Source organism: Scyliorhinus canicula, chromosome 5 (assembly GCF_902713615.1).
Source record: "Scyliorhinus canicula chromosome 5, sScyCan1.1, whole genome shotgun sequence".
NCBI classification, from domain to species: Eukaryota; Metazoa; Chordata; class Chondrichthyes; order Carcharhiniformes; family Scyliorhinidae; genus Scyliorhinus; species Scyliorhinus canicula.
The window spans coordinates 123,804,683-123,829,753 of record NC_052150.1 but is presented as its reverse complement, the minus strand read 5'-3'; the positions used below and the strand labels follow the sequence as shown (position 1 = coordinate 123,829,753).

At 48.3% G+C, this 25,071-nt stretch overlaps 1 protein-coding gene across 1 annotated transcript in view; it reads left to right on the top strand.

The window, feature by feature from the left end:
- The window catches only part of gabbr2 (gamma-aminobutyric acid (GABA) B receptor, 2), a 1,146,382-nt gene that overhangs the window by 1,110,462 nt on the left and 10,849 nt on the right, over window positions 1–25,071 (top strand). Inside the window, exons 14-17 of the mRNA XM_038797583.1 lie at window positions 12,131–12,241; window positions 13,981–14,205; window positions 18,693–18,875; window positions 21,387–21,516. Of these exons, the coding sequence (XP_038653511.1) occupies window positions 12,131–12,241; window positions 13,981–14,205; window positions 18,693–18,875; window positions 21,387–21,516 (649 nt within the window). The remainder of the gene's footprint in view (window positions 1–12,130; window positions 12,242–13,980; window positions 14,206–18,692; window positions 18,876–21,386; window positions 21,517–25,071) is intronic.

The following is a 25,071-nucleotide window of genomic DNA, read 5'->3' as shown; positions in this document are numbered from 1 at the left end:
TGTGTCAGAAAATGTTGTTTCAGCATCCCAGGCAAAAGTGGAAAAGCCATCTTCATAGGCATCATGTGAGCCTCATAAATGGGAGTTGGAGGAGAGTGAAAAGATGACCATCGACTCAAACTGGAATAGTTCGTAACTGCTGATGTATTGTAATGGCAAGCACTAAAACAACATGCACAATTGTAAAAGTTAAATACTCCTCTTTCTGCACAGAACCTAACTCATGTTTTTCTCATGAGCATTCTCTTAATTATAGGTTTCTGCAATGTCCCACTACCCTCTCAGGAATGTCAAATAATCCATTGGTCTCAATAAAAATGATTGGCAGACAACAGGCAACCTTGAAGGATTTGTTTCCACCATTTGTGTGTCTTTTGATGTTTTGGGGAGCTAAATTCTTCTGAAAATGTGCCGGCTCCAATTTGTTATGTTAATTCCATGCAAAGAAGATAAATTGATCAAATAATCATACGGAGGACATTAAAATTGAAACTTTATTTCCACTAGTATGATAGACTAAGTGCTCGATCTAACCGGATTCGGGATTCGTTTTAAATGTGGTAGTGAGCAGGAAATGCCAGGTGTTTCCCAACTGCTGATCCAACGGGCCGTCACCGGTATCTAACATTAATTAGTGCACTTAATGATGCCCCACAGGCTTCACACCACAAATGATTGTCCCACCGGCTGATTTACAGGGACTGTCATCAGCACATATCCGCTAATAAGGGGGAGCAGCACTTAAACCGATCCCGCAGAGCAAACCCCACACAGCACCCAGCCATGCCACCAGACCAGCTCTAAGATTCAAGGATGCCCACCTGACCAGACTGTTGGATGTGGTCAAGACCAGATGGGATACCCTGGACTGGATTCTCCAATTTGGAGACCGTGACCGCATGCCAGTGTGGGAACGGTGGAAAACTGGCACAAAATGGCCACCTGCTAGCCCCCTTTTTGCTGGGGGCTAGCAGGACGACAGCGTAGAGCACCTGGCTCTAGTTGCTGGTACGGCCTGGAGAATTTCCCAGTCCATGGCCATGCAGGCGCACAGCGGCGGCCTGTAATGGCTGCGCTGTGCTTTATGGCAGACATAGCCAGTGAAATAGTCCCACCCTTCGTTCGGCTCACAAACCCTGGACCGCCCCCCCACAGTTCCCCCAGCCCCTGTCCGTGGATCAGCTCTCCCCCGACTGTGGCGTTGCTGGACTGAGTCCGCAGCAGCCGCGCCGTGTTCCCGATGGGTGAGACGATATGTGTCCCATGCCATCGGGAACTCGACTGATTGTGGGCAGACCACTGGGGGTGGGCTACGGGCAATGGCCTGAGGCCGTCAATACGTGGTGTAGCGTACTCTGCAACTATGCCGCTTTGGAGAGGGCAGAGCATCATGAAAACGGCACCACTTCTGATTCGGTCGGGAAATGTGATTCTCTGGCCGTTCGCCAAAAGCGATTTCGCCGTTGGCAACCGGAGAATCCAGCCCCCTGTACCACTGAGGGGGTCGACAGGTCAGCCACAGGTCAGCCAGTGTCACCTGGGAGCTAGTGGCAGCGGCCTTCAGCTCAGGGAGCATCACCAGGAGGTTCACCACCCAGTGCCGTAAGAAGTTCAACGACCTCCACCGGGTCGCATGGGTGAGTTGGCATCAGCCCCTTGGCACCGGTGCCCCACGACCCTGTGCTGGGTGCTTACCCTCCACCCAGCCCCAGCACAATGCTGCGACATGTCCCAGTGCACCCTGGCACCCACCAGCACACCATTCCCACGACTGTCACCCACCATCCCCCCCTCCTCCCCCCCCCCCCCCCCCCCCCCCCCCCCCCCCCCCCCCACCCAGCCTCGATGTTTGAAGTGTGTGGGCCACGATGTCCCCAAAGAATAAGTTAGCCCACAACAGATGGGAAACGGCCCCGAATGGTTGTGAGGTGCTGGGCCTCTGAGTCCTCACCACCTACGAGAAAAAGCCTCTGGAGGTCACTGGGGTGGCCAAGAACTGATTGGTTACTGACATCGAGCTTGGCCTGCGCCGCAGAGGTGAGCATCCACCAGCCCCCGACCCGGTGACTGTCACACGTGAGTTGTTCGTGCCAAAATGATGACCCTTCCCTCTCAGTGGTGATCTCCATTCCTCCGCAGGATCTCATTAGATGGTGCCCCTCACCTCTCCCCTGCCAGCCAAACGAACACCTCAGAGGCGAGCTCCAAGGTTATGATCATCGATGCGCCATGGCTATCATCCCAACCCTCCACCAGTGCAGAGACAACACACCTCGTGGTCAGAAGTAATGGACAGGCTTTTGGGGCACAATCTTCTAAGCACCACACAGTCGCAGATGTACATCAGGTGGAGACAGGAACTCCCAGGCGAGGCTACAGTCGGAGCTCTGCTGGATCCCAGGACCCAGCTGGGTCCCAATCAGATACTGAGCCTCTGGATCAGGCTATCCCGGAGCTGATGCAGTCGATTGGGTGTAGCCATGAGATTCATAGGGTGATATCAGTGACACTCCAATGGATCCATAGCCGATTTGAGGAGTCCCAAAGGATATGGGCACAGGAGAGCGCCGGCAATGCATGGCACCGAGGCCAACACTGCCATGGTGGCAACACACAGTGGAGAGCCTGGAGCTCGATGTCAACACCATGAGTGGTGGTGACCAAGGCGTTGCTCAGTCAGTGACCGCCATTGCTGAGCGCCTCAACAGCATATCCAAGTCACTGGGGGATGTGTCCCTGATGCAGGTGGACCTTTCTGAGGTGCTGCGGGGAATGCCCCAGTCTCAGGCGAACTTTGCCGGAACACTATGGAGCATGTCCCAGTCTCAGATGTGCATCGCTGAAGCGCTCCAGAGCATGTCCCAGTCACTTGCGCTCGTGTCCCAGATGAAGGTAGACATTGGCGAAGCACTGCAGAGCATGGTTCGCTCACAGAGGAGCATCACCGAGGGCATTTACACCATTGTGCAGACAATCGGGGAGCCACCAGGGCTGGCAGAGCCAAAAGATGCAGGGGCATCTGGAGCTCAATCCAGCTGCCCCTCAGTCCCGAGGTGATTCCCAGAGCTCTGCCAGTGCCGATTATGAGGGGAGAGCACTGGAGGCCAATCAGGAGCCTTCCTATAGGGTGACAATTGCAGTCATCACCTCTCCCGAGTCCACCCACCCCCCGACAATGGCGCATCCTGGGGTCAGCTTGCAGAACAGAGTAGCAGGGAGAGGCATGTGCCATCACCAAGTCGGTCAGGGACCTCCGGGCCCAAGCCTTCCAGAAGACGCCCGCCAGAGGGGCATAAAAGGCCAGTGGCTATGGTAAGCAGCAGGCTATCCCCACCCCTGATGTGTGTTCTGGGGTACACCTAAACATGGCGGCAGAGCACAGAGGGCTAAGCAGATAGAGGATCACTAAAAGGGGCGGAGGGGGGGGGGCGGCACCACTTGGGGCTAGGGACAGTTGAGATTACAACTGTACACCACTAAAGAAACATTACACCCGAGACATGTGAAGCCTCTGTCAGGTTATTCCGCACTACCAGCCGGCATGCACATTCTTCCCCCATAGCCTTTCACCCTCCCCCAGCTCCGACCCCAGCCCCAGTCCCCAGATTCCCAGCTACCAAACCTGCAGCCCCACCCCCACCGCAGGCATACCATGGGATGGGTATGAGCACTCACTCAGAAACAGACAGGAGTCAGACTATGGCATAGATTGAGAAGCGCCAGAGCTCAGCTCACAGAGAGCCTGCCTTGGCATTCACATGCTGCTGTGCAGGGCCGGCTCAAGGTACCGGCAACTCGGGCAGTCGCCCGGGGCGCCATGTGCCATCAACGAGTGTGTGACCGGCGTCAGAGACCTGCCGACAGAGAGACCGGCCCGCCGATCGGTGAGTCCCGATCATATACCAGGTCACTCCGCCCCCCCCCCCCCCGACCCGACCCGACCCCCCCGCCCCGACCCGACCCGACCCCTCCGACTCCGACCCGACCTCCCCGACCCCCCCGACCCGCCCCCCCCCGACCCCCCCGACCCGACCCCCCCCGACCCCCCCGACTCGCCCCCCCCCGACCCGCCCCCCCGACCCGACCCCCCCCCGACCCGACCCCCCCGACCCGACCCGACCCCCCCAACCCGACCCGGCCCCCCCGACCCGACCCGACCCACCCGACCCGACCCCCCCCGACCCCCCCCGACCCCCCCGACCCGACCCCCCCTGACCCCCCCCGACCCGACCCCCCCCCGACCCGACCCCCGACCCCCCCCGACCCCCCCCGACCCGACCCGACCCCCCTGACCCGACCCCCCCCCCGACCCGACCCCCCCCCGACCCCCCCCGACCCGCCCCCCCGACCCGACCCGACCCCCCCCCCCCCCCCGACCCGACCCGACCCGACCCCCCCCGAAGTTCAGCTTGCCTGGGGCGCCAGCAACCCTAGGGCCGGCGCTGCTGCTGTGGCTGCCGATGAACTGCCTATGGAAGCAGCAAGCCTGACTCCATCCTGTCTTCATCTCCCAAAACTAAAATATGGTGGGCAGGGCTTCTTTTAAAGGAGACTGATCTGCCAAATTAGAAAGTTTCTGGTCTTGGCCTCCCTTCCTCCTCCACAGAAATTCAGCACTTGGCGTGGGACCCTAGTTAAATCCCAGCAGAGGCGGAATTAGGCCCTTAGGTGGGTCATTAATTTACTACTTGCAGCCACAATTCACCCACAGGTTGGATGGTTGCCTAACGCAACTCCCCAACTGTCATTGGTAAAATTGCGGTATGGGGGGGCGGTCATTGGACATGGCACCCAGTGGATTTTATGTGCCTCCCTGCCTTCAACCCTGCCACTGGGGGAGTGTCAAATCTGGTCCTATGTGTCAGATGTTAAGTATTCCCACATGTCCAAATGGAAATCAAAATTCACCCTTCTGCATTCCTCATCATTTCCAATATTCCTAACTTGACACATAACTGTTCCTATACTATGTTTAATATGGGAGTAGTGTCTGGTAAAAGACTGGTATTCCAAGGCCCACACATTGGAAGCTGGTGACTTGAGCACCCTAATAAGCAGAATGTGAACACAGCTATAATCATCCCTTTTCTTCATATCTGTCAGCCATTCTCCACGTAGTAAGGTTTTCAATGCAGAATCACAGCAAGCAAAAGAAATTGGCCCATTAATAAAACATGACTCCATTTCAAAATCAGATGTCTTCAAAACAACACTGAATAATTCACTTTTCTCCAGAGTTCTCTATTCAATGCTTGACTCTTAAGACGAAGGAGAGACATTGAAATTTGAGTGCAAGTGTTCACTTTCTTCATCAGCAATAAAGCTAGAAGGGTAAGAGGGCAGGAAGAAAGTTGCCCATGAACTGGCTGAAAGATTCAGGGATTAAATTTTCAGTGCTGTTGTCAGGAACCTCTCAAAGTACTTGGGAAATTGCTAGCTCGAGAACTGAGGAGGGCAGGGTTCCTAGAATCATAGAATGATACAACATGGGATGCAGTCATTCAGCCCATCATGCAAGTGATAACCCTTTGGATAACACTTTCAGTTTGTCCCACTTCCCTGCCATTCCATGTAGCCGGCATCCTTTCATTTTTGCAGGATGATAAACATTGCAGCGGGGCATGGGGTAGCTGCATATGGTTGACATTACTGATGGCTGAAGAAACCATCCCATGAGGTGCAGATGCTACTACAAGTGCCGTATATGAAGTGGTTATCAGATCTTAATGCAATTTGGTGTTTTCAGTGTGGCATCTGTTGTCAAGTCATTGTAGCCACTGGTTATCTTGGTGGAAAACACCAGCCTGCAGTTGGTATCGTCATTTATCTCTTTCATTGACTTGTAGCTCCCAGTCTGCAAATCAATGTTTGTGGCCTTCATGTTACACTTCCAGGCGTCCTTGAGATGAAACTGTGGACATTCTATTGGTCTTCCGGCTCCAGAGAGCTGACCGTACCAAAAATCCTTGTATGTACATCTGTCTTCCATCTTGCCTGAGCCAGTGAAGGCGCCTCTGTTTAATAAGTGCAACATACATGGGAAATTTGCCTTTGGGCAGACTGCTCATTTGAAATTTTCTCCTTTCATGAGATGCCCTGAATGTGGCACAAACAGCAAAGATGAAAGTTGATGAGCTTCCTTTCTTAATAGTTGTAAACCAGTGGTAGGCAGCCATCAGCCCGAGGGACACAAGCGGCCCATCTGGGTTCTGAGTGTTGCCCACAAGAAATTTTGTTGACCATTGCCCATGTGCAGGGTTACCACATTCTGCTGATTTCCATCCACATAGTTTGTTCCCTCCCAGAATACACACATAAAGCAAGAGGAACTGAAGTGAAGTGCACGCTGATTGCACGCAACATTGGCTGTGAGAGACGTGCATTCCCTCTGCATCCAAAGCTTAAATATGCATTTTGCTTTTACCATTTGAAGCTGATGATAGTTCTATTAATGTATGAATGATTAAGCGTTTTTTATAATTTGCTATGAAATATGAAAATGAAAATCGCTTATTGTCACGAGTAGGCTTCAATGAAGTTACTGTGAAAAGTGGTGTGTATTAAATATATTTCATCTTATCCATGGGTGATGTTTAATGAACAAGCCTGATTTCAATCTTGGGAAAAGAAAAGCTCCTGGTCAGGAGAAGGCCCACTGAGGTGAGGGAGGGTCACTCATGCAGCCCACCCACTACCTTAGGTTGCCCATCATTGTTGTGGACCTTTACGGGTAGCCCTGCAATTTTGCCTTCTTCAAATATTTAGCTACTTGCTTTTTGAGATATATTATTGAAGTGATTTCCCCATACTTTTAGGTTCTCTTCTGTCAGGCCATGGGTCAGGCAGGATAAAATTATAGATTGATTATTTGCTATTCTGATTCTGGAAGTTTATGTAAAACAAAATAGTTCCATGCTATGTGACACCAACATTGATGAATAAATGGACTGTTGGTTTAAAAATAGGTGCTTGTTATTATTGGAGTCTTATAAACAGTCCAATGAAAATTTGTCTAATTAAATGGCGCTATTTGTAAAAGAAAATATCTCACTTAAAAATGCAGACTATTCTACTGAGTTCAAAAAGGTTCTTTGTGGTGCCAATAGAAGAGAGCTCCATTCACCAACACAAGGTCATAGTGTTATGTTACTCAGTTTCCTGGAATTTGAGTTGAAGAGGAAAGATTTTAAGTTCTGGGCAGGAATATGGTCTAATGAGCTGCCAGCCCATCTTGGAATGGCAGTGGGGAGCCATAGATAATACTTACTAAACAGCCTGGATTTCAGACGGAAGCAGTTTTCCAACCTGATAAAATTGAAGGCAGGAGAACATGATTGGGGACCAGAGAGAGGCTTTCCAGGATTATGCTGTCTTCAGAAGAAACGTCCAAGAGAGCTTGTTGTCAGGGGAGGGAAAAGCTCCTGGTAAGGGGAAGGCCAACATTTCATTCTAGCTCACAAGAAAGAGTAAAATGATTTTTTTTTTTTAAAGCTTACTTTTCTGGGCTCTTCTCATATTCCTGTCAGCTTTGGAAATCCATCAATGCTCACTGCTCAGACTCATGGTTAAAATTGCAGTTGGGCCCCAATTTATTTGAGCCCTGTCAGCTTATTTAAAAAACACTATGCCAGGCTCCACCTTCAAACCAAGAGTTTTAAATCAATCAATTCATCACCCCTATGCATCATCCCTAATGCTACGCATTAATTTGTTCAAAATGGTGAAGAATTGTTCATTTCCCAGCAATCCTCCTAAACATTGTGATGCATCATTCCAGTCACAAATCAATGACGCTGCTTGATTGCACTGACTCATTGGAGATATATATTCAGACTAGCGCTGATAGGTTTGTGTGAAAACTATACGTCTTCAACTCAGCAAAACTAATGCAGTGTCCAAAGCATTAAGGTTCATTTTTTCTAATGACACTAGAGGAAACGTCTGATTTGTTGTGGTCTCTTGGTTCTAGTTTGGTCTGTTTTGTCCCATTGCGGTCTGTTTTGTGCTGTCCGTTCCAGTAGATTTTGTCAGTTCAGTTTTCTTGGTTCTCCTTTGTTGTGTTTGGTTCAGCTCTATTTCGTTCTGGCTTTACAGATGCCATTGAGGATAATGGAGAAGGTATTATGTTTCATTACTTGCTTTAAATCACGTTTCTGGTTTTGCATTTATGGGTGAAGCAGCTCTTAGGGATGTTCAAACAAAACATGTATAGGTACAGAGAAGATAGCAGCAGGAGGAGGCCTTTTGACCCTTTGAGCCTGCTCCGCCATTCATCACGATCATGGCTGATCATCTAAGTAAAATGGGAAACAGTGGGTAACCAAACTGTCCTGTGCTTTCTATTATTTGTTTTTAAATTACATTTAAAACTTCTGTGAAGTGTTATGTTAGTTCCTGTACTGCTAGCATGTTGTCCAGCACATACCTATGTTGGCAAGAAGTAAATTAAAGGTTAAGAGAAGCGTAGACCTAGGTTTCAAATATTTACTTAGTAAATTTGTACTGGAGTGAGGTGGTTTTCTCTGTTCTTTCAGTTCTTTCCAGAATACATAATGTGGCTTGGCTGAGAGCTCAGAAATCCATGGGCTGGATTCTCTGATTCTCAGGCTAAGTGTTGATGCCGTCGTAAATACCGTTGCGTTTCTCGACGGCGTCAACATGCCCTCAGGAGCAGCAATTCTGACCCCGAGAGGGGGCCAGCATGGCACTGAGCGACCCACGCCGCTCCAGTTGCCGATGCCGGCATCAGATGCATAGTGGGACCGACACCAATGTGCGCTGCACAGTGGCTTCCTTCTCTGTACCGGCCCCGACGCAACATGGCGTAAGGCTACAGCGGCCGGCGCGGAACAAAAGAAGTCCTCAGCCCGAGAGGCCAGCCCACCAATCGGTAGGCCCTGATCACGGGCCAGGCAACAGCGGAGGCGCCCCCCGGGGTCAGACCCCCCCCCCCCCCACCACTCACCAGGCAGCCCCCGGATGCATGTACACCGAGATCCCACTGGGTAAGACCACATGTGGACGGCGTCAGCGGGACTCGGATTTTTTGTACAGTCGCTCGGTGCATCCCGGATGGAGAATCACCGGGGGCGGGGGCGGGGGGGGGGGGGGGGGGGGAGGCACATAGAGCCCATGGTGCCGATTCTCCACTCTCCGGCATTGGGGTGGCGTTGTGTGATTCGCGCCCATCCTGGTGATTCTCCGGCCCGGCCTGGACTGAGAGAATCCGGCCCCATAAGTGTGGTAAAAGATTGATCGATTGACAGCTTTGGCTCTCTGAAATCTGCTGCCAATTGCACAATGTTTATTTACACAAGGTGAAGAGATTTCAAGTGCTCGCAGTTTCAGTGATTGAAACTTTAAAGGCTCTGGGTCACTGACATTTTCATTACCCTGTGGCAAAATGACTGAAAAAAAAAAATATAGTGGACATTTATAAATGAATAACATTTTAAAAATAAAAACAGAAAATGCTGGATAAACTCAACAGGTCTTTGGAGAGAAACAAATGTTTCTGATCTAAATGGCCTTTCTACAGAACTGTAAGGGTCATTTATATCTGAAAGATTGGGTGGAATTCTCCCCAAAAATAACTTGGGCTCGATTCTCTGGACCCCGGCCATGTGTTTCAAGGCCTTGTGCTGGTCGCTAACGGTGGAATTCTTTACTCCGCCACTTGTAAATAGATTTTCCATTGAAAGCACCCGATGCCACCACAAAGCCCACTTCCTGGGGTGCGCTGCCTGTGGGAAAAGTGAATTATAATAATCAGAGAATTCTGGCCAGTGGCATTTTGGGGGGAGGAAAACGGTGCAGATCCCACCGGCTGTTCCAGTACAATTCCCATTGCAATTCCCCCACCCTTCTGGCCAGCATCAGGTTACTGTCCCAATTATCAGAAGAAGCAGGGTTGTCTGGTCCGTTTCCCCTTTCCCCCGCCCCCCAACCCAGTGAGAGATATCCCACTATCAGGTCACCAAATGCCCACCCTTCATGCCTCCTGCTTTCATATCCCCCTTCATGCCCCCCCAAACACCCATTTCATGGCCGTGCGCTATGGCAGTGCCAACCTAGCACCCTGACAGTGCCAGCCTCTCTGTTGATGGAGACCAGCAGTTCTCCCCCTGCGCCAGCAGAGGGGGGCAGTGTAGTGAGACTCCGGCTTGAAATGGGCTGAGCATATTTAAATGCTTACTTAATTATGCTAATCTGGTTTATGCCCAGTGAGGGTGTGAACCAGATTGCATTGTTGCTATGGGCCGGGAGCATTGCAATCCATTCAGCGCCCACCACAAACTCCACTTAGGGGCTCTCTCACTATTCTCCGGGAATACCGGGATGTGTGCCGGGTGAAATGAAGTTGAAGATTTGCCCCTTTTTTTTTTTTTTTAATTTTTTTTATAAATTCAGATTACCCAATTATTTTTTCTATTAAGGGGCAATTTTAGCGTGGCCAATCCACCTACTCTGCACATTTTTGGGTTGTGGGGGCGAAACCCACGCAGACACGGAGAGAATGTGCAAACTCCACACGGACAGTGACCCAGAGCCGGGATCGAACCTGGGACCTCAGCGCCGTGAGGCGGTTGTGCTAACCACTAGGCCACCGTGCTGCCCTAAGATTTGCCCCTTTAACTCTGTGTTTTTCTATATAGGTGCTGCCAGACCTGCTGAGTTTATCCAGCATTTTTGTTTCAGACTTTCAGCATCTGCAGTTCTTGGTTTTTAGAATCGTTTAAAAGTTGACTTTGCGCATCCTATTCTCCCTATAGGGTTGGTTGGTTCTTTTTAAAAATTGATTTTTATGGGATGAGGGCTTCGCTGGCTGGGCCATCGTTTGTTGTCCATCCCTAATTGCCCTTGAAAAGGTGATGGTAAGCTGCTGCCTTACACTGCTGTGGTCCATGAGGTGTAGGTACACTCACCATGCTGTTCAGGAGGGAGTTCCACAATGTTGATGATGGTCAGTGACTTGGAGAGCAACTTCCCATGTATCCGCTGCCCTTGTCGTTTTAGGTGGTAGTGGTCATGGGTTTAGAAGATGCTGTCAAAGGAGCCTTGGTAAGTTCCTGCAGTGCATCTTGTAGATGGTGCACACAGCGGCTACTGTCTGTGCGTCAGTGGTGGAGAGTGTGTAAGTTTGCGTTTCTATACGGTCTCTAGTGGGAATGGAGATTTAAATGCCACAGTTTGGCATAGGGAGCATGAGGGTCCATGCGAGTGTGGGTGGAGGGGAATGTGGTGGCATAGATGGGCCATGGGGAATGTGTGGCGAGTGTGGCTGGAGGGATTTTTTGTTTTTATTTTAACTTGGGCTAACCCTTGCCTCAGAGCCTGATAGCTGCTGTTGCCACATTTTCCCCAGACCAGCAGTCCCATATCCAGCTCACACCAGTCCCGGCACAATGAACACCCCATTCTCGCGGGCACTTCCACCTGAGGCGAGAGAGCCAAGTCGGGAATTTTCTTTACTTCTGCTATCTGCCTCGAGGATTAAAATCCAGGCCAGAATTGGGAAATTTCTTGGATGCTTCAGATTCTGGAACAGTGAGAACAACTTTGCTTCTGTACAACCAAAGCAAGTTCAAACATCCTGGGAAAAAAGTTTGAAGACTTAATTTTATACATTTTTTTTTAATGTTTTAGTTAAGAGTGGAAGCATGATTTAACATTGCAATTTATTACTGGCAGATGATTAGCATTGTGATATTGTAAGGTATGCCGTGATACCCTCTTCTATTTACGTAAGGCAGTGTTTTTCCTTTAGGATCAGCCCCTTTAGATCTGACAGGCAGTGGAGAAAAATTTTTTAAAGTCTCAAAATGTTGCTAGTAGAGTCCAATAGAATATACACATTACCGTGCCAATTACTCTTCGGGTAGTTTGTAACTGTGAGAATCATGAGTTGTACAGTGGAAGGTAATTGCTATTTCATATTGTACACAAACTGTTTCCACAATTTACTTGCATCTATACCAATTCACGGGGGCCATTCATTCATCTTCTGACCAGATATCTTTCTCGGGGTAATTTCACATCCAATCCTAACAACAGTTCTACCATTGCCAGATAATTTAAAATATTTCAACTTTATTTGACCTGGTATTAACTCCATTCTTTGTTCTTGCAGCCGGATCCTGCTGGGAGAGATTTTGCAATCCAACCATTGCTGGAGCACTGTGAAAATTCCCACATGAGTATTTGGCTGGGCATTGTATATGCATATAAAGGGCTACTTATGGTACGAATGCACTGTTTTTATTTCAGAGCCGTTTTTGGATGAATCACATGTATAGTCTCAAATTGTACAACTTTGCATTTTCTTTGATTTTCATCTGAATCTGCAGTGGTCCCATTGACACATTAAGCACACAAGATGATAGACTGTGGTCAGATACACTCTCCACTCTGAACCGCAAGTGAATGTTTGTGGATGTCTCCTCAGAAAGTCCACTCAAATGGCTGTCACTTGACAGTTTCCAAACTCTACACCCAAAGTCTTCTCTCATAATTATGCTTTCCCTTGGCGGTTTGCATTGCGAAATCCAGACCAGGTTTACCAAATGACTCCTCAACAAAGCTTCCACTCCATCTTTGGGCAGCACGGTAGCATTGTGGATAGCACAATCGCTTCACAGCTCCAGGGTACCAGGTTCGATTCTGGCTTGGGTCACTGTCTGTGCGGAGTCTGCAAATCCTCCCTGTGTGTGCGTGGGTTTCCTCTGGATGCTCCGGTTTCCCCCCACAGTCCAAAGATGTGCAGGTTAGGTGGATTGGCCATGATAAATTGCCCTTAGTGTTCAAAATTGCCCTTAGTGTTGGGTGGGGTTACTGGGTTATGGGGATAGGGTGGAGGTGTTGACCTTGGGTAGGGTGCTCTTTCCAAAAGCCAGTGCAGACTCGATGGGCCGAATGGCCTCCTTCTGCACTGTAAATTCTACGATAAACAGTCAATCGAGTCCAGGATTTTGCACCACTCCTTTCAGCCTCCGATTTCCAGTCATTTCAACTCATGTTCCACAGGCTGTAGTAAAATCTCACAAACCTGAAAATTGCTTCAGATACCTTTCTGGTGTCTCAGCCTTCTTCCCAGTTCTGTCTAACTTGACTGAATAGTGCTCTGTTCTAGTCCTTTAACCCCAGACTTCTTGGAAACCTCACTTCTTTTCCCTAATTTCCTTAACCATTTGCTCTTCAGATCTCTGCACTTGTTTTCACAACCATTACTCCATGGGATGGCTTTTCTTCTAGCAAAGCTGAGATAGACATTCCCTCTCTAGTCTTCTAAACCAACTCCTTCTAGCAGAGCTCTGAGAGCTGCCTTTTCTCTCACTACCTATCTCCAATTTCCCACAAATTCAGCTAAAACTAAAACTTAAAAGCGTCTCCACCTTACAAAGCCCCAGTTTCTACACAACCCCCGCTGGATTATTTATTCTTCACAGTGTAGCCCTCTCTAAGCACAATAGAAAAACAGGTGGAACTTAATCAACCCCCACACATACATCACCTTTCTCTAACATAAATCTAACTGTAGGTTTCATGCATCCAAGCACAAAAACATTAAATTAAACGCACTTAAAACGATACCTTATTTCTAATGTTTACCGATACAAATATAAATCCCTTATAACTACTTTTGTTTTTCTAAAACTACATTTGTTTTATATCAGCCTATTAAAAAAAATAACACTTGCTATTAGTTTGCCATTATAGACATAGTTGAAAAGATAACAAATGGAGATAAGAAGGTACATAGCAACAAAACAGCTTTATTAATGCTCATTTGTTAAATATTCCTTCATTGCATGTTTTGTGGCTAAGCATTTACTGTATCCACATAATATTCCTCTCTGTTATTTTAATGCGTTAGTCTAGTTATTTTAAATGGATTCATATACTCTCTTAGATTAGTGAACTAAGCATTCATCTGCTTACATTGCAAATAGTATTTTAACTGATTTTTTTTCTCTTTTTCAGTTGTTTGGATGTTTTCTTGCTTGGGAAACTCGGAATGTGAGCATCCCAGCCCTGAATGACAGCAAGTATATTGGAATGAGTGTATATAACGTGGGAATCATGTGCATAATAGGAGCTGCTGTTTCATTCCTAACTCGAGACCAACCAAATGTCCAGTTCTGTATCGTTGCTCTGGTGATCATTTTCTGCAGCACCATCACTCTCTGCCTGGTTTTTGTGCCAAAGGTATGTTGAATGAGAAGTTATCAATAAAGTAATTTAATGCTGTTCTTCAAAGAACCTCGCCTGCTATGTCGCATCTATCCCACTAACAATGGGGAGCAGCACTTGGACTGATCCTGCTGAGCAAAACCCAAACAGCACACAGCCACGCAGCCAAGGAGACCAGTCCCACGATTCAGGGATGCCAACCTGACCAGAATGTTGGATTTGGTCGAGTCCAGACGGAATACACATTCCCCCAAGGGGCTCGGAGGATCAGCCACAGACAAGCCAGTGTCACCTGGCAGCATCCGTCAGTTTGGGGAGTGTCACCAGGAGGATCAGCACCTAGTACCTTAAGAAGATCAATGCCTCCAGCTGTTGAGTTGGCACCAGCCCCTCCAGCCACCGCGCACCCACCCCCCTGCTCCTGACGGCCATGCACACAGCACTGCCACCGCCCAGCACCATACCATGCACTGGCACACCCATACTCATACCTGCCACCACACCCCCCCCCCCATATCCCCCCCCCTCCCCTGCGATGCACAAAGCGTGAGGCACACGATGCCCTCTCTGTGTCTCCGCAGGAGAAATTGGCACACAGCAGGCGGGAAAGGGCCCAGACAAGTGGCGGTGCAGCACATGAGAGTCCTCACCTCCTACAAGGAACGGGCCCTGGAGGTCGCGGGGGTGGCCGAGAACAGATCCGTTACCGACGTACATGTTGACATACAGCACGGATGTGAGGATCCATCGGTGCCCATCAGGATGACCTGTGACACATGCATTTTAATGCTGGACAAATGATCACCCAGTGACCACAAGTCCATTCCTCCTGAGGGTCTCTATCCGATGGTGCCAGGGTGGTTCCCCCGCTCCTGCCTCCCAAAAGAATGCCTTGGAGGGGAGCTCCAAGGAGACCACAATAGATGTGCCACAGCCCTCAACTCCACCCTCCACCTACACCGAGATACACACCTTGGTGTGTAAAAGCAGTGGACAGGCTTCCTGGACACAATCTGGTGAGCACCACAAAATTGCTGAGGCACATTAGGTGGAGGCAGAAACATCCGGGGGAGATAGCAGTAGGAGGTCTGCTGGATCCCAGGACCCTGGGTCCCAGTCAGATGCTGAATCTCTGGACCGGGTTTACCCGGAGCTGATGCAGTCGATAGGGCATGGCTGTGAGATTCAGAGAGGAACGCTAGTGATACTCCAGCAGGCCTATAGCTGATTGGAGGAGTCCGTACGGGCGCAGGAGCTTTTACCAGCAATGCGTGGCACTGAGGCCAACACTGCTCGGGTGGTGACTGCAATGGAGAGCCTGGTGCACGACATCGGCAGCATGAGTGGGAGGTGTCCAAGGCATGGTTCAGTCAGTGACAGCCATGGTTGAGGGCGTCGGCAGCATGTCCGAGTCGCAAGGCAATATTTCACAGTCCCATGTGGATCTTTCTGAGGCGCTGCAGAGCATGTCCCAGTCTGAGGTGGGCATTGCTGAGGCACTCCAGAGCATGTCCCAGTCACTGAGAAGTATCGCTGAGGGCGTCAACACCATGGTGCAGACATTGGGGAGACGACAGGGCTGACACTGCCAGTGACTCAGGGACACCCGGAGCTCAATCCAGCTGCTCCTCAGTCCCGATGTGACCCCGAGGGCCTTATGGTCACCGACTGGTAGGAGGGGGCTCTGGGTGCCAACCCGGAGCTGCCCTATGGGGTGACAACGGTGGTCATAAGCTCACCTGAGATATCACCCTGACAATGGCACATGTTAGATAATTTGGACATTCCTGTGGTGACTCGGGGCTCTTCACAGTAACTTCATTGCAGTGTTAATGTAATGTAATGTAAGTGACAATAAAGATTATTCAGTAAATTCATCTCAGTGTCAACCTCCGGAATGGGGAGGAACAGGGAGGCATGTGCCGCTGGCAACTGAGCCATGTCCCTCCAGCCCCCAGAGGACGCACGCCTGGGGCAACAAAGACAATGGGACACAGAAGGCAGCAGGCTGCCTCCACCTCTGATGTGCATGCTGGGGACATACCTAGATTCAGCGATGGAACACGGAAAGCTAAACAGGTCAAGGATCACTGAGAGGGCACTGGAGGTGGAAGGGGAGAAGGGGAGAGTGGCGGGGAAGGGGGGGGGGGGATCGTCACCATCAGCGGATAGGGGCAGTTGGGGTCACCAATGTACATCATTAAAACATTTTGCACCCAAAATATATGATGCCCCTGGCACATTACTCGGCAGTGTGGACCAAAATCCGAGCCCCTGCTTCAGGGGTGCAATGACGGACGAAGCCACGTCCTATGAGAAGCAGAATAGGATGAGGGCCTTCCTGGCCCTACAGGAATGCCGGGCACTCACCACTGCTGCCGGCCTCCATCCTCTTGCTGGACCCTCGGGCCCTCCCCGGGCTTGTCCTCCAGCTCCTCCTGGTCCGGTGCCTCCACGTCCTCCTCCTCCTCGGTGGCCGCATGTTCATTTTCCTTCACATCCAGCAATTCATCCTGCTGCTCTGCCAAGTTGTGGAGGGCACAGCAGACCACCACAAAATGAGGGACTCTCTGGGGGCTGGACTACAGGGCACCACCAGAGTGGTCGAGGCATCGGAACCGCATTTTGAGAAGTCCAATGCACTGCTCAATGACAGCCCAGGTGGCCACATGGGTTCCATTGTGTTGGGTATCGGGTCTTCACATCGGTCACCAGGCTCTGTACTGGCATAATTAGCCAGGTCCTAAGCGGGTACCTCTTATCCCCAAGAGCCAACCGGCTATCCTGGGATGGTCCTCGAAGAGGCCAAGGATCTCCGACAGCCACAGGCTGTTGCTGTTGTGCACACTCCCTCGGAAGCGTGCACGCGCCTGCATGATCAAGAGATGGTGATTGCGTACAAGTTGAACATTCAGGGAGTGGAATCCCTTACTGTTGATGTACGGCATGCGCAAGGCGACATGCCACCTAGGCATCTTGTTGGGTCTGATCCATGTCAAACTTTATATAGCTAGCTGCCTGGGTGAACATGGTATCCGTGACTTAATTGGCAGGGTGTAACTTGTGAAATGCTGCACAAGTCCCTCTCGGGGCCTGTGATGATCCTGCGGTGTAAAATTTCAGGTTTGCAATGACCTTGATGCCCACCAGGGGTGGGTATCATTCTTCTCCACATGGTTCCAAGTCCGCAAGGGCATGGCACAGGTACCATACCATTCCCTTGTTGAGGCGGAGCCTCCAGCGGTACACGCTGTCTGTCATCTGTGCGAAGGACCAGCGATGTTTGTACACCTTGGGCTGTCGGCCACCCCCTCTGGGGCCCTCCAGGCCTGGCGGGCAGCCGTGTCCTCAGGGTGTGGGGCAGGCTCTGCACATGGGCACCGCTCCATCGACGCTGCTGCTGCCTGCAGCGACTGGCCGCCTGGCCTGTCCACACCATGAGGGCAGCTTCCACGGGGTAGAAGATATCATCCATCTCATGCAGTATCTGGAAGGAATTGGAGAGGTTGAGTGATGGACAACCAGTGATGGCTTCCACCCCGGGACCCTCCTGTACCCTGTGGCTTCCCCACCCCCTCCCTCTGCCCCTCACATCCCCTGCCATCCCTCAGGGTGCCATCCAACCCGTCCTGCTCACACATTCCCGGCGCACCAGGGGCCCTGGGCACCGGACCTCAGACCCTGTACCACAGACACCGACTCGAAATCTTACCTGGTCTGGGCGCTGGTTCCCTCACTGGTCCCCAACCCAAACTCTGGTCGGGTTGATGGCCCCAGTGCTGTGGCCCAGTCCCTGGGTGTTCGGAAGTTGCCTGCTGAATCTGTGGTGTTGAGTCCTCCAGAGTTCAGGCAGAATGTCCAGGCCTCGTGATCTGATTGAGATGCTAACCAATAGCTCCCACCTGCAACATGGCACGCCTACTCACGGGAATCCACTTGAGGGCTGTGAAGTGCTCACTTTACTACGATTGCCAATTCCCTATTAGCAATAGCCTTCAGCCATGCAGCCAGATGCCCCCACGGTCAATAGGAGTTGTGGGTGGTCGGTGGGTCAGAGGGGTGTGAGCCGGAGTTGCAGGTGGTGGCATGGTGGACCCGTGGGCACTGAGAACCCACCCACCACACCCATGGACACCTCCCCAATCCCCAACATTGGTGGCCCACCCCTCCCCCAACCCCCGACTGTGGCCTCCCTCCCCACGCCCCAGTCAGGGCCAAGGTTGCAAAAGTGTCGCGCTGATTCTCTATCCCATGCTCCCTTTGGGCACATCTCTCTGCTGTGAATTTACCCTTCTTTGTATCTTCATCTTTGTAATGAATAAAAAAGCTATTCCTCTGAGACAGCTTTTGTAAATTAAGCTTATTCTGCTACGTGGGATCTTGTATAACTGGGTTATAACCTAGTTATGACAGGAATACCCCCTGAACAGCCATAGATTTTTAAAAACCCTTTGATTTAGTGTAGCGCACTTAACTGTCCTTTCCTGGTACTCTCCCTACAGTTGATTACATTAAGAACAAATCCAGATGCAGCCACTCAGAATAGACGATTACAATTTACCCAGAATCAGAAGAAAGAAGACTCGAAAACATCGACCTCTGTGACAAGCGTGAACCAGGCAAATACATCTCGACTTGAGGGCTTTCAGACTGATAACCATCGTCTGCGAATGAAAATCACAGAGGTGCTCACTTTTCTTTCAACCAAATCTGTTTTGTGTTCTCTTTTCTTCCCATGGATCATGCAAACAGTTTCACGCAAAAACAACAGTGAATTTCTAGTGAATACCCTTAAGAAGAACAATTGTTTGAAAACTCAAAGGAAAATGATTATTGTTTCTGCAGGGAAGCATGAGGTCAATGGGGTGTGGATAGAGAGGCATAGGTTGGGATGGAGAGAATGAGGAGCCATGAAAATGGGTGGAGAGGCTACATCAAGGCAGAGAATGGGTGCCATATGCCAACCAACATCAATTTCTCAGTTAGTTTTAATAGACTCAAGCAAATAGACAGTTCCCAATGAAGGTACAGACCAAAGCTTTATAAATTCTGAAAATTAATAAATCCCTTGATGGATGGAAGGACTCAATTCATTTTCTGTGGTTGTTTACTATTCTTTTTTATCTTAACTGTTAGCCAGTTTACTGATCATGATGAATCAAAGCACATGTATGACCATCTCACACTGCAGTGATATATTTATATAATATATATATTACATGTGAAAGTGTAGGCATGTTACTTACCATTTCTAAACTGTCAGAGTGCAAATATTTTGGTCTGAATTTTTGCAACGACTGGGTGCGTTCGCAGCTTAGCCAAAATTCCGCCAGAGCCCCAATTCCGGAAGTCCCATCCACAAACCCAGCATCCATCACTTTCAGCAGGGGTAGAGGTAACAGGGCAGGTTGTATTTTGCAAGTCTGTGATTCACAGAGGCTGCTGCACATTGAAAAATGCAGCTACCTTCAAACAGATAGAATTTTCATTCATGGGATGTCCAAAACACGATTTATGGGCTTTACATTTTTCAAGAAGGTCTAAACTTACCGGAGTTCTTTGGAGAAGTAGGGTACCCATTTAGAGAGTTATGGTACACCCTTTTTGCATAGGTCTAGGTCCACAATTGGGAGACGTCAAGGGCCCTTTGGATTGCCAAAAGTAGATATGAATGCATGTAAAAATTGAATAAACTCATTGGAACTATCAAGCTGTCAAAGCATATAAATCACCCTGAAACTTCAAATTGGCAAAGCATTTAAATCCTTTAAGGCCTTTAAATTTAGAAAATCTGTATTTAAAGAAATATCAGTGTTTCATATCATTCTGTCTGTTGTCATAGGCCTGAGAGCTATCATTATAGGATTTATGCTGAAGAATGATTCCACAATCTATCATTATGAAAGTGGGTACCTGTCAGTTCACAAGTGGTTTCAAGTGGTTATAAATCCTTTGATATGGAGCTATGAATACGTGCTTGGTTTGTAAGGGATTAACTAGTTGAATGAATCTAAATATAGTGAGTGGGTTTTAAAATCAATTAGAGTGTTTTATTTTTATTAGAATGTCATATCTCAGCCTGGATCCTGTGGTGTGCCAATGGTGGAGGCTGTGTGAGTTGTCATGGAAGATGTGAGGTGGATGGGGGTCATGGGTTGGCATGAAGTTGGCAAAGGGGTTATAACAAGTCATGAGATGGGTAGAGAGGTATTGGTTGGCATGGGGACATGAGGCACCATGAGAGGGTGTGTAGTGGGACATAGGTTGGCCTGGGGATGAAATGTAGGGGTGGGTCAAGAGGAATAGGCTGATCTGGAGTGTTTGAGGGGAAATGGGAATTAAGAGAGGGGCATACTTTGGGATGGAGGGAATGAGGAGCCATGAGATTGCGTAGAGAGGCATAGTTTGGCATGGAGGGTATGGGAGTCCATGGGGAGTGAGTGGAGGGCAAGAAGTTGCATGGACTGGGCATGGGGAGTGTGTGGGGGTATTATCGGTGAGAGCAAGATGCTTTTTTTTGTTTACTTGATTTGAGCTGTGACAAAGTGCCGGCTGGTCTTTCACACATCCCGCCTTCGCATTTGGCAAATCACCTTTGGCTGCTTTCCAGGGGATGCAGCCCACCCTCACCCCATCCCCCACCCTCTCCTCCACCCCCGACTCCGGCAACGGGACAGAAATCAAACCATCCAGGGGCACTTTCTCCCAAGTTGGGTTGGGGAGTCAGGAATTTTTCCAACCCTGCCCTCCTGACACAAAAGTGAAAATTCAGGCCTCTGTTTACATTCAATACATGTTAATGGTAACAGAGACAATTTCTCAAGGAGAAATTATTTGCACGCACTGGTTGTTTGCCAGTGTATGCTCTGATAGATTTATGTTTACTGGAGATTGTCCAGTGAATGTGACAATTTAATTTCTACTGGGCCATCCTAATTAATTGACTTTGACTACATCACAGGGCAGGATGAGAGCGAAGTGCAGAATTCATGAATCTGCGATGAACTCCGAGAAATGGAAAATTCAAACTCTTATCTACAACTTGGATGCGGTACAAATTGCAATTAAATTCCTTGAAGCATCTGATGCTGCAAATCCTCTCTTTGCCCATAGCTTAGGAAAGGTCACAACCATTCACAGAGCCGTTATTGAATTGAAACTGTGTTCATTGAAGGTGTGCCGTTTCCCTTTTACAGCTTGATAAAGAGCTTGAGGAGGTTACCATGCAGCTACAGGACACGCCTGAAAAGACGCAGTACATTAAACAAAACCACATTCAAGAGCTCAATAACATCCTGAGCATACGGAACTTCACAGATGGAAATGGTAAGAGCATCTGTCTGTAATACCCTCAGAAGGTTCAGCAACATTTCAAAGAAGACACAGCCAGTGGGCTTTCTGACATTGTTTAATCATATTTGATGCATAGCAGCAAACTGATGGTGTTTGCTGCAAATTGCAATATTTGTATATATTTGTCCTGGAAGGCTCTTCAGTGCATTCAACAATTTGCATACCAGCTCATGTAGCTTTGGATCGCTTAACTGAAAAATTACAGTATAAATTGTGTATTTATTTTTTCCTTGGCTGCATTGGTAACTCTCTGATCGTACTGGACAGCAAATGGAACATGAGATCCCCAAAAAAGGACCAAAGAAAGCCCAATAGATTAGATTTTTCTGGCTGACTAGCTTCTAAATTGTTCCATTACAGAGGGGATTACATTGAGATACCTGTTCAGGACAAGTTGAGGTCACAAAGGTTTTTTTACATTAAATAGCTGGTAATATATTCAGACGATATAAGGGAAAACCCACATTAGACCAGATCTTCGAATATATTACCTTTTTTATTTTGGGAAACACACACAAGTATTGACTAAGGAAATTAGTTAATTTTCCTAATAATTTAAAGTCTGTATTACTATAATTTTTGTTACCATTCCTTAGCAATTTCAAAATAGCATCAGATGGCACCCCATGCATTAATGGGAAAGGCAAGGTGCTCTCCCTTCTCACCCCTTCCCCAGTGCTCAGCAACTTACATCTGACATTGCTTGTGATTGTCTCTGTGCTGATGCTTGCACTGGTAAACTCTAGAATAAAGTTGGTGAGTATACACTAGCAGCTGTAAATCTGGGAATGATGAGCAATCATTGAAGTGATTGGTTTCTTCCTCCATTATAGCACCTGTGATGTCAGTGACAGAACACTGATGGGAAAAGGAATGGGAAAAGGCCATACAGCCCCTTGAGCTTGCTCCATCATTCAGTTAGATCATGGCTAATTGGTGTGTTAACTCTATCTACCCACCTTGGTACTGTAAGCATTAGTACATTCACCTAGCGAGAAAATCTAACAACCTCAGTTTTGAAATTTTCAATTATAGCCTCAACACCTTTTTGAAGGAGAGATCTCCAGTTTCCATTCCCGTTTGTATGAATGAGTGCTTTCTGACTTCATCCCTGAATGGCCCAGTGAAGATTTTAAGTTTATACCCCTTGTTTTAGACCCTTTTCCCTCCAGCTCGAGGAAGTAATTTCCCTTTATCAAATCTATTTGTCATCTTAAGCACCTCAATTACATATTTCTTCTACTTTTGAGGAAATGCAAGCCTTATCTAGTTCAGGCAATCTGACCCTTTTAGTCCTGCTATCATTCTGCTGAATCTATGCTGCATCCCCTCCAACGCCCGTTTATTCTTCCTGAGACATGGTGCTCAGACTGGGTGTTGTACTTCAGATGAAGTTTACCTGGAGTTCTGCACGTATGTATTAAAACTCCTACCTCTTTTTTTCGGCATTCTTGAGATAGAGGCCAGTGTTTCATTTGCCTTTTTAAGGCAAGTTTAGTAGCTTTGTAATTAGTGACATTTGCCCTTAAATTAGTGAGTAAGTGAAAGAACTTTAAAATACTTCATGAATGCATAAGAAGCTGGAACTACATATGATGATTATTGTGGACAGTCTTTATCAATGTCCTCTTCTCAGCTCACCCCTGTTGGGATGGTACGGGTGAGAGAACATTTTTGTTCAGGAAGTCTTTGTACCTTCTGTATGTTAACAGCAATTTTTTATTAACTATTTTATTAACTAGCCCCTGCTCCGTAAAGTGGAGTGTCCGTTGTTCGAAGCCAGAGATCTTTGAGCCAAGAGCCTTTGAGTCTTGTCCACCAGGGCTATCACCTGAATCTAATTTAAAATATGTTCGCAAACAGGATATCAGCATTCTAAAATGAAGAACCATAATCTTTGACCTCACCCAAGAAGCATGGCCTGATCCGACCCAACCTGACTCCAACCCAATCCAATGTCCAACTCACCCATGTCCAATCCCCGCAACCCCCCAATGTCTGATCCCTTCCACCCTCGCTGATGCCTGACCACCTCCATACTCTTCCCCAGAAGTACGAACCCCACCTGCCACCCACCTGTATCCGGCCCCCCCTCAGCCGATGTTTAACCACCCCCATGTCTGACCCCCGCCCCCCACCCAACAAACCCCATCCACTTACCTTTGACACTTTCCTTCTCCCTGATCTGTTATTTTCATTGGTGACTTTGAAATCGGTTGCTTTACAGCAACTAGTGCCGTAAAAAGGTTGCGTGTCTTTCTTTTCTCCACTTCTTTTGGACTTTGATGCTGGAGCTGGGGATGCACTGCACTGCCAGAATCCCACCCAGCTTGAGTCAGGAAGGACAGTTGAGACAGGCACTGATTAGCGCAGATAAGTGGGTAAGCAGTGGCAATCCGGCACTGATTGCCTCCAAGGAAATGGTGGCGCATCAAGTTTTGAAATGTACCTACTGCGAGTTCATTGCATTTAAAACAAATTCAGAGCATTTTACAATAAGGGAGAAGGTGCAAGGAGCCCTGGGAAAAAGAGAGAAGAATGGAGAGACTCGGGGTGGACTTATCCCCACCAGGATTGTCTGGTCCCACCGCAAATCAATAGACCTTTGGCTGCCCCACCACGTTACCTGTGGCAAGTTCCGCCATAGCAAGGCTGGAAAGTCCCAGCCTAGGATTTGGAATTACTTAGAAGCTTCATAACTACTTCTTCCCATTTATATTCATTAATTCAATGCCAGTACATAAGTATCTCATTCTAACACTGCTCCAATGAATTCATTCTAAAAACATTCAGCAGTTATTTGACAATCTACTATTAAATTTTGTTTGAGACACTTGTCTGATAACTCAGCTCCTGTTCTTGTTTACAACTTCAAATTAGTTTCCTGAGCAGTATGATTGTAAGGCTGCTGACCTGTCCTGTGCATAGGGTACTGGTGATGCCTTTGTACATCCACACAACACTGGACAGCTTTTAAATAATCAAATGTGTGATACTGTGTGCACTCTTCTTTATTTTTCAGAATCACAAATTTTGTTACAGAATTAGTATCAATAATAAATAAGGATGCAACTATGGCAGTAATGGTATATTTATCCTAAGGAATAACTCATTTGGGGAAAACAGGTCTTAATAATAAGAATAATAATCGCTTACTGTCACAAGATGTCTTCAATTAAGTTACTGTGAAAAGCTGCTAGTCGCCACATTCCGGCGCCTGTTTGGGGAGGCTGGTATGGGAATTGAACCCGTGCTGCTCGCATTGTTCTGCATTACAAGCCAGATATTTAGCCCACTGTGTTAAACCAGCCCAGCATGTACCGCACTATCATTTAAAAAAAAATTTAGAGTGCCCAATCATTTTTTACAATTAAGGAGCAATTTAGCATGGCCAATTCACCTACCCTGCACATCTTTGGGTTGCGGGAGGGCAGCACGGTGGCCTAGTGGTTAGCACAACCGCCTCACGGCGCTGAGGTCCCAGGTTCGATCCTGGCTCTGGGTCACTGTCCGTGTGGAGTTTGCACA